General features: G+C 48.6%; 1 protein-coding gene across 1 annotated transcript in view; it reads right to left on the bottom strand.

The window, feature by feature from the left end:
- Positions 1-211: 211 nt before the first annotated feature.
- DSN1 (DSN1 homolog, MIS12 kinetochore complex component) overlaps positions 212-9,987 on the bottom strand; it is a 24,006-nt gene continuing 14,230 nt past the window's right edge. Inside the window, exons 5-8 of the mRNA XM_018572680.1 lie at positions 9,091-9,162; positions 5,083-5,230; positions 2,645-2,732; positions 212-298 (exon numbers count right to left, since the gene is read on the bottom strand). Coding sequence (XP_018428182.1) covers positions 228-298; positions 2,645-2,732; positions 5,083-5,230; positions 9,091-9,162 — 379 coding nt within the window. The 3' untranslated portion in view covers positions 212-227. The remainder of the gene's footprint in view (positions 299-2,644; positions 2,733-5,082; positions 5,231-9,090; positions 9,163-9,987) is intronic.

Here is a 9,987-nt window from a genome sequence, read left to right as displayed (position 1 = left end):
CAGAGGCTTGGCAGGAGTCTCCTGGCTACAGAACCATGGCTGGTCAGCTGACATCAAGAAGCTCCGATACCATCATCACTCACAACTTTTACTTTCTTCAGGACAAGACCGCCTAGAGCCCGCCGGACTCCGAACGTGCCGCACAAACCACAAAAAGAGGAGCCGCCGGTGTTCCCACCCCATAAATACCAAAATGTCACGTCTTGTCCTTTAGACCTGAAAATGATCTATTTTCTTTGGGAGACTTTCAGAAACGTTCGGATTGGAGAATCTTCCATCGGCTTAAACGATTTGGATTCTGTAAATGGGGGAAAAAAAAGAAAAACAGGTTTACAGTAAATGTAACAACATACAATATCAATGTTCGCAAACTGGTAGAATTTAAAGGAGAACTATGACTTAAGGGCAAATAAAAATACCCCTTACCTTGATTGTAGTAGCATCGTTCTTTTGGGATCGCTGATGAGAGAGGGGAAGGAGCCCTCTCTCCAGCATTTACTACAAATGGGAAAGTCCATATATGGTGAATGATGTCACTGGAGATCCCTGCAGACTGGCAAGCATCCGATCTGCACGGATCTCCAGTGACATCATCTAACAATATATGGACTTTCCCATTTGTAGTAAATGCTGGAGAGAGGGCTCCTTCTAGAGGGGGAGAGAAGAGAGAGGAGAGAGAGAGGAGAGAGAGAGGAGAGAGGGAGAGAGAGGAGAGGAGAGGAGAGAGGAGAGAGGAGGAGAGGAGAGAGGAGAGAGAGAGAGGAGAGAGAGAGGAGAGAGAGAGAGAAAGGAGCTGGCACACGGGGACGTGCAGGTAAGGAGAGAGCTGCTGCGGCTCTCAAGACTCACTGTCAGTCATCAGTGGGGAGGATACCGTCAGATACGTTGGGATGTCTTCTTATTGCGGCGCTTAGCCCCGCCCACCACCTTAAATAAGGGTTTACAGCCTTACTGTGCATTTTGGCTAATTAGAGTAAATTACATGATTTACTTATTTAGCCTAATAAAAAAAAGATAGAACCCCATAGTTCTCCTTTAAAGTGAAGCAGCATCATGTATCCCAGTAGAGTATCTTCTCTCATTCCCAGAGGAGGGGGTGTAAAGCTTGGACCAGCACTATGCAAATGCCACCGACATGCGATGCATTCAGCTATACTACCCTGTTTCCCGAAAATAAGACCTAGTTGTGACCATTCCCAGGGCCGGTGGTGGCATAAGGGGGAACTTGAAGAGCCGCGGGAGAGGCAGGAGAGAGGCAGCGGTGCCAACGAAGCCGGCGCTAGAGGAAGTGAGGCGACAGTGGAGGGAGCAGAGCCGCATAAGCCGATGCCTCCTCTATAGCGCCGCCTCCTGTCACAGGCGGAGTGATACCAAATGCACTCCATCTGTGAGGAATCCATAGCGACAGCGCGCTTCGCTCATCCTGGCCAGCGATTGGTTACCAAATTGCTCTTGGAAAGGTACGGCGCACCCCTGATCACCATATTTTTTGTACATAAATACATGTAGACTTTTCTACATGAATCAGCGTGGATTGTTTTACATTAATAAAAAAAAAAGCAAAAACAAAAAAATTATAAGACAGCGTCTTATTTTCGGGGAAACATGGTAGCAGCGATCCCTCCCCTGCAATAGGCAGGGGGTCTGAACTCTCCCTGAAGTCTGGCTCTACTGTTCTAACATCATGTCACCGTACACACGTTAGCCGTAAGTTATTTCATCTTTGCGGATCATTTGTTTCCTACAAAAGTCAGCCTGATATATTCAAGCTGCACAACTTTATTGTTCCACCCAGCTCCTCCTTCTTACGCGTTTCATCCCCTACTGGGGCCTAATGGTAGAACAAGAAGAATCATACATACACTCACGTCTAACGGACCTTACCAACACCACCTCTCCTGGCCCCTCATTGAACATAACTGTGCAATGCCCCCGCCAGCCAGTGCACGGTCCGGTCCCCTCAGGTAGCATGTCACGTCCCAGGATGTTAAGAGTTCATAGTAACTAGGGATGCACCAATACTTCGATATCGGTGCCGATAGAGTATTTAAGCAAGTACTCGTACTCGCCCAAATGCTCCGATACCTTCCCCAATACCGGAACGTCCGATCAAAGGATTTCATCTGACCGGCAGTGCCATAGGGGAACATGGAGCCAACTTCTCGTGCGATCAGGAAGCTGGGCGGCTACTAATGACCCGCTTCGCTGATTGGCTGGGAAGCCGGCTCCATGCTGATTGGCTGGGAAGCCGGCTCCATGCTGATTGGCTGGGAAGCCGGTATCCCAGCCAAGCTCGATCAAGCAGGTTGGACAACATGGAGCCAGCTTCTCGGGCAATCAGATTGCCTGGAAAGCAGGCTCCATGGCAGCGGAAGCTCTGGTATCAGTACCAACGAGTAACGAAAGCAAAGTATCGGTACTCGATACCAATAAAACGGGTATCGGTGCATCCCTATTAGTAACCTTTGACGCTACTTCTGGCTTCCCTCCCAGCTCACTGATGTCATCGGTTGCCAGGGAGCCGATTGCACCCCGCACAGGTTAGTGGGTTGGCGGCGTGCAACCCGCACAGGTTAGTGGGTTGGCGGCGTGCAACCCGCACAGGTTGTTCATCAAGCACACAATGACATGAGCGGAGGCTTACCAAGCTGTGTAGAGAGTCGCTCCAAGTGTGAGGAGGTCTCACCGGAGAAGGAATCTATTAATTGGACGGATTGCTGAAGTTCATCCAACTGCAAAACACGAGACAAAAACATTCCAGTTTCAGTATTACGGAGAAGAGCGACTACAACCTCCGGACACAAAATATCGGTATGAAGATGCGACGCAAAACACCCTACAAAGCCCCATCAACCTGTATATACAGCAACCATAAAGTTACACATTTCTCTCGTCAAACGGCCTTGCCGGGAGTTTTGTACCGGCTCCTCTTCCTCCGATATCACTGCACACTGGGAGCTTCTCACAATGTGCATTAGAAGCTGCAGCAAGTCAGATAGAGCTCCGCCTCATTTCCTGGCTAGAGGACGTTTAGCATCTTCTAGCCCTTTTCTCCTCAGCCTGCCTTGCCCCCCGCCCCCTTTTTTTTTTGAGTTATTTCAATCATGGAGGCTCAGGATCACACGTGGTTCTCACCTAGGAGGTTCTGCATGCAAATAGTCTGCCTAGGAACGCCCACTCCTCCAGACTGACACCCGCCCATCATGGCATTTTGATATTGGCATAACTCCTCCCAAGAGCCCGCCCACTGCTTGCATCATGGCTGAGGGCTCTTGAGGAGCACTGAGGCAGGGCGCTGTGATGTCTTCAGGAAGCCCCTCCCACCAGCCATGATTTGCCGGCATTGTTCAGAGAAATACAGACACCCAGTGATGACATCACTGGAGCTCAAATAAGATGTGTAATAAGAAAAAAGCGAAAGATTTTATATAAAAATGTAATCAGCATATTGACAGGAGGAACCAGGGAAGGAAAAATATAAGGAAATGAAACTTCAGCTTTAAAAGTTTTCCGATTCCACGTAAATTTTTCCCATCCAAAAAAAAAGTGTTTTAATTACTTGGTAATGGCAGAAAATATAAATATATACACTGAGTGGGCAGATTATTATGCCCCCCCGCCATCAGTACTTCGTTGGGCCGCCAGTGTTTTTCCCCATAGTTCTCCTTAGGATAACGGGGGGACACAAACTAGCGTCCTCCCGTCACCCTAAGCTCAGTATATAGGGAGCTACAGCTCGCGGTATACTGAGACGCCGCAGCCGGAGCGGATCCAGACGTAGGTGACGGGATCCGCCCAGCTGCGTGAGTGACAGCTGGCTCTGCCTATCTAGAGGCAGAGCCAGCTGTACCCGCCCCCTCCCCCGTCCGTTCCGCCAGTCAGCGCTGGAGGATCGGAGCGGGGAGAGGGGAATCCAGCCCCTCCCCCTGTCACGGCAGAGAGCTGTGACAGGTTCAAGAAGTGAGCGAACGCCGGTATAATAATAATCCGGCCACTCGGTGTATATAATAATCCGGCCACTCGGTGTATATAATAATCCGGCCACTCGGTGTATATATGTATGTATTAAAGATTCATTTCTCGATTAATCGTTAAACTTTTTGATCGATTAAAATTATTTTGATCGCTAATGAAAACAATCACCTCTCCGCCAGCTTCCAGGAGTCCCGTCGGCGATCCAGTGACGTCACCGGACTCCCCCTTGCCAAAGTGGCTCCGTCGGCTAACGAAGGGAAGGGGGGGAGGAGTCCGGTGACGTTGATGTCCGTGACGTCACCGGACTCCTCCCCCCTACGTTAGACGGGAGCCACTTGGGCCGGTGAGTTTGCACGAGAAACTTTGTGCACAAGCGCCAGCCAAGGCATTGGCCCTATACACATACAGCACAGCAATGACCTATACACATACAGCACAGCAATGACCTATACACATACAGCACAGCAATGACCTATACACATACAGCACAGCAATGAAGTAATACAATGAACTAGGATCACACTAATCCAGCACGTTATTATTCTGAGTTGCCCCACTCAAGCGGCGGCCATATTGGGTGGGGCACGTGAGATGAATAACGTGCTGGATGAGTGTGATCCTAGTTCATTTTATTACTTCATTGCTGTGCTGTATGAGTATAGGTCATTGCTGTGCTGTATGTGTATAGGCCAATGTAGTTGGATCTCTATGTGCGTTATAATTATTTGCTTCAATTTTTTTTCGATCGAACACGAAAATTGTAATCATGACAAGCGTGTGTATGTATATATATTATCTAGCTGATGCCACAGAAAGCAGAGTTTCTGGTGATAGACCAATGTACCAATGCCTTACATGCAGTGTGTGTGTGTGTATATATCTGTGTTATATACACATATATATATATATATATAACACAGATATATACACACACACACACTGCATGTAAGGCATTGGTACATTGGTCTATCACCAGAATCTCTGCTTTCTGTGGCATCAGCTAGATAATACATTAGTAATGGATATAAAACTTCTACAATTAGAAAATTAGCATTACAGACCCAAAAAATGACATTTCGGGTAACATTCGGGTAATCGGAGACCTACCACAATTTCCATGCTGTCAAACACCGCCCCCTGCTGGCTCAGGATGGCCTTGTAGTCCGGTTTGCTTCGGAGGATTTCTCGTTGTGATGCGAGGGTGCGCGCTTCACTTCCTGACGGACGGCTCGTCGTTTCACTTTCCTCCAGCTGCCTACAGACAGGAAATACATTCTTCCATGACTTCAGATGAAGATATGAAATCATAACCGAATTTGCAGACATAATTAAAGCCTCTCCCAAAATTGGGGAAAAGAAAAACAAACAGTCTGGATAATGCAATCCGGCAATTACTGGGGAAAGAAAAAAACACTTCAGACTCAGCCGAACAGGAAAACGTTTAAAGCCCAACTCTGGGGTAATATCAACCTTCCCCACCCACCCCTCGGACTCGGTCACATGACGCCCCAGCCCACAATCTTCTCTCTTCAGGTCCGGGGTCCGTCTTCAGGCATCCATGTCACTGCCTGAGTGACGAGGACATTTCCTATTGGCTGTCCAGCAGCCGGGTCCTCTCAGGATCCAGGAGAGGAGTGACATCAGCACATGGGGACTATCAGGGGGAACGGTCATGCGCATCTGTAGCACCGCTGGGTGAGTGCCCCCCCCCTGCAAAGTACATGGGCAAGGGACCCGGATGGTGGCGATGGTACAACCTCGCAGGATGGGATTGAGGGCGTTCATATTTTGCCCAGATTAAGGCTTATTAAAGTGAACGCCTGGCAAACCCCACTACACACACCTCTGACATGCGTCATCTGGTAAAGCACTGATTATTCTGCTCTGCCGGTCTTGTGATTTACACCTCCCACACACAGCACAGTCCAAGATCAATCTGGGGGTTCTGGTGTGAAATATTACATTTTATCTGCAAGCTCTATTTATGGAAATAAAATGATCATTATACAAAGTAGTCATTTTCTGCACTCAAGGGCTGGAGAGGTAATTTACCCAAAGGCCTACACGGGTACATAGTCAGCCCCCATTGTCAGTGTGAGTGTGTGTGTGTGGGGGGGGGGCACCTTCATAGAGACAGGGTCAACTGAGCCAAAGTAGATGAAAGAGGGGTGGCAATTCTCCCAACCCTCCCACTGGCCTCCTGCGCTGGGGCAGGAAGACACTCTGGCTACCCGTGGCCATGATGATCACATGATGACCCCTCCCCGGTGTTTATCAAGGTCACTCATGACCCAATAAACGGCATCCCTTGATGGGTAAGCCAGTCAGATGCAGCGTCACCCTACCATGCATGCAGCCGGAGAGCTCTGCACATGTGTGTAGACATAATTCCCATCAGGACCGTCCAAGCTGCCAGCAGGGTTGGAGGCGGTGGGCTGCCGAGCTGCCAGCCAGGAAAGGGGGGGGATTTGGGTGCCGTTAAGTCACCCATGATGCTGCCCTCCAGGAGGCTACCAGCTCAGGCCTCCTCATTATGGGGACGCCCCTGGTTCCCATGGTAGACACAAGTCTGGACTCTCTAGAACAGGGGTCTCAAACCTCCGGCTTTAATTTAGTCCTCGCCCCGGTTCTCTCCTCTTCTTCCCAGCGCTCTGGGCGGGTCCTCGCTGTGCTCATGTACAATGCAGAACTACTGATCACGCATTGTACTTTGTGTGACCGCCGGGCCCGAATGACAAAGTCTGGGGGCAGCATCTGGACGCAGACAGTCCCTTCCAGGGTCGGGTCTTTTTACTGGCGTGAACGAGCGCTTAGAGGGAACAGTCCCACAGCGTGGAGGAAGCCTGCCGGAATGAGGAAGATTATATATTACAGCTTATTCCTTTATCCCTAGATTAAAGAGCATTTAACCTTTGCAATGGGGGGGGGGTAGCCTTGCCCCCCTGCAAGGGTTAATAACATGTTAACCTGGAGCTATGCTTTAAAAATACAGTAGAAAGCATTTTGTTACATCTGTTCGATAACTGCAAAACATTTTTGTTAAAGCTGCCTGAAATGCAGTGAGCTTGCAAGTTCCTGTGCACTCTGCAGTACCATTTTAAGCCATGTATACAGCTTTGTCCATTAAATCTCTGAACTGCAAAACACATCCTCATGAGATGGAGAGAGGGGAGTGTGCTTTTTAGTTCATACTTCCTGTTGTAGGGTGACAATGCTGCTTCTCCAAAGATATAGCAATTTGAGTGACTGTTGTCAATCTAGAACAGGAAGTGTGTTAGTGGCAGGAACACCCAAAAAACTAAATATAACTTGAACTTTACCTGTGCTTATATGTGGTGGCTGCATTCGTTTCCCTTTTCAGCCTGTTTTTTTATTTTTTACTGATAATTCTGCCAATAACATAGTTCCAGTCCTAGGGTGACAATGCTCACTCAGTGTACTGTATCTATGTCACTTTAGCTGCTCTCTTGATTTGAACTAAAACACCTCTCCTCATCTCTATTACATAGAGATGTGTTACTTTGAAGTTCACAAAAAGATAGCTGAGAAAGCTTATACCATTGTTAATGATTTTAGTTTAGTCCACAGGAAATGACAAGGACACAATCTCACCTCTCGATCTACTGAGCCGACCTGTGACAGTCTCATTGTCACAGGTCGGCTAGAACTATGAGGAGGAGTGAAAAGCCCCCCTCCCCCCTCATAGTTCTCATTTAAGAAAATTATTATTACCCATTTTGTTTTGTAATATATAAAAGACGGGGTCACATTGAGTAAATAGACACCTAACATGTCAAGCTTTAAAAGTAATTCTTTTTCATGTGCGACTTTAATTGTTTTGCAACTTTTATTTTTTTTCACTTAACTTTATTGTTATCACATAGGGGGCTAAGAAACCCCCCTATGTGATAGCAAAGAGATGCGACAGGTCCTCTTTATGCAGATCTAGAAAAGGATCGTCACCAGCAAAATCCTTTCTAGATCTGCATTGTTCACGGGGCCGTCCTTGGTCACTACAAGCACCCACCTGCTTGGCAGGTTTACTACTATTGCGGTAAGGAGTGCAGCTGGTTCTTGACTACAGGTCCTCTTTATGGAGACATCAGGAGTCTCCATGACCCCTAAAGTCACCTAAGGACCCCCAAAGAAGCTGATGAAGCCGAGATCTGCTCCCCCACCTTCTCTCCAGCATCTGAAGCTGGAGAGTGACACAAGAATGCAGAATGTAATAGACATAACTTCCGCATTCTGACAGCGGAGAGGGGACCGTGCATCGATCTCCCTCTAATACCCGGTCAGAGAGCTACCATGCTGGTCCCGGGCTCACACCGCGCACAGCGGAGCCCGGGACCAGTGGGGGGGCGGGGGCGCTCTGCGATCGGCACCCCATACAAGCGTTCTGTAGCCGGCGGATCGCTTATATGTAAACGGGCACCGTTGCCTGTTTTAAAATTTGGGCTGTTTCACGAGTGGGCGGGGGCCAACAGGCTGTATATACACGGCCTGTTACATCCAGGAAGCTCCTGGCTGGCCATTTATGTACAAACGCCGGCCAGGAGGCGGTTAAAGGAGCATAGCTGTGAGGAGACACCACCAGGGTGATAGACCTGCACTGTAGGCCAATCTTTATGACAGCCTCTTGTTACATATCAGCCAGTGACCATAAGTGGCACCACTACTAGGTACCAGACGACTTGACCTCTGGCCACAATCTGGTCCCCTGCCCTGTCAAAAAAGGACTGTGCCGAGTCTCGGAGCTGTGTAAATCTCACAAATGGATGGACGCACTGGCAGGTAAAGCAGTGCGTACATCACACTTCTCACCTGTGCTACTTGCCTGGTAGTTTCCACTCTGCATAACGGTGTAACGAAGTGTACAGCGCTAAATGCCCTTCAGATTAGATAACGGTAGGGATCAGATGATGTCACCTCCGTGTCAAGCAATCGTGAAAAAGTGTATGTATAATAAAATATTTGTGTAAAACACTCTGCATAGCCTAAGCCCCAATGAGGGCTGATCCTTGAAGAATTCATACATTACACAACCTGCAGGTAAGCTTTTATGATGCACAATTTTGAAGTCGTGCGCCCCGACAGCATCGCATTATAACCAACCTGGACATCTCCTCGGCTTTCTTCTTGTAATCTTCCAAAAGCTCTTCCCACTGCTGACACTCTCTGGTCACACTGAAAGAAAAGAAGCACACGCAGGCTTAGCCGGGTCCCTGTAATAAACGCTCATCGTCAGGACTTGGCAGACAGTAGTCAGATGAAAAACAGAACTACCAGAAGCAGTGACAGACGGCTTCCCTTCCTGAACTACTGAGCGTCCGTCTTGTACATACCCCTATAGCAGGAGTCAGCAAAGTATAGCTACTGCGCTCGCTGACTTCGGAGACGCGGGTGGCGGTGACAGCAGCCGTGCAGAAGGTTGCTCATGCTCGCTGTAAGGTCTCCAGTAGATTGCCAATTAACAGACTTTTCTCTTTATATTCCCTTTATATAAAGCACAAGCCGCTGCCGCCGGTGCAGTCATGGGTTTCCGAACGGTGCGCACAGTTCAGATGACATTCCGCCGAGAACCATCCCGGTAATTGCACCGGGAAGTCTTCTGATGTCCTCCTCCTGGCACTCTGACAGCCCGAGCCAGACGCATGCTCAAAATTCAACAATTATCTTCTATTTTGTTGATGGCTTCCCTCCGCTGCGGGAACGGCGCTTTGAGCGATGGGAAGGGGGCAAAGAGGCCTTCGCAGTACAAAGTGCGGCTCGTTTACCCCGGAGAGGGTTCAGTCTATTAGTGAGCGATCATTAGCGCAGGCTTATTTTTCCTCTAAATGACTTGAGACGATACGGCTTAAAGAGGAAACGCGCGCAGACTGGATAATGTTCCCCATTCACAATTGGATTTAACTACGGATGCACCGAAATTTCAGCCGCAAATGGTACTATGGGCAAAGTGCCGATAATACAAACACGGACAAAAATGTGGTGCAACCCCCCCCCCACCGT

Source organism: Nanorana parkeri, unplaced genomic scaffold, assembly GCF_000935625.1.
Source record: "Nanorana parkeri isolate BGI_ZX_2015 unplaced genomic scaffold, ASM93562v1 scaffold2104, whole genome shotgun sequence".
Classification (NCBI taxonomy): domain Eukaryota; kingdom Metazoa; phylum Chordata; class Amphibia; order Anura; family Dicroglossidae; genus Nanorana; species Nanorana parkeri.
The sequence above is the reverse complement of the archived record's forward strand: the minus strand, read 5'-3'. Positions and strand labels throughout refer to the sequence as shown.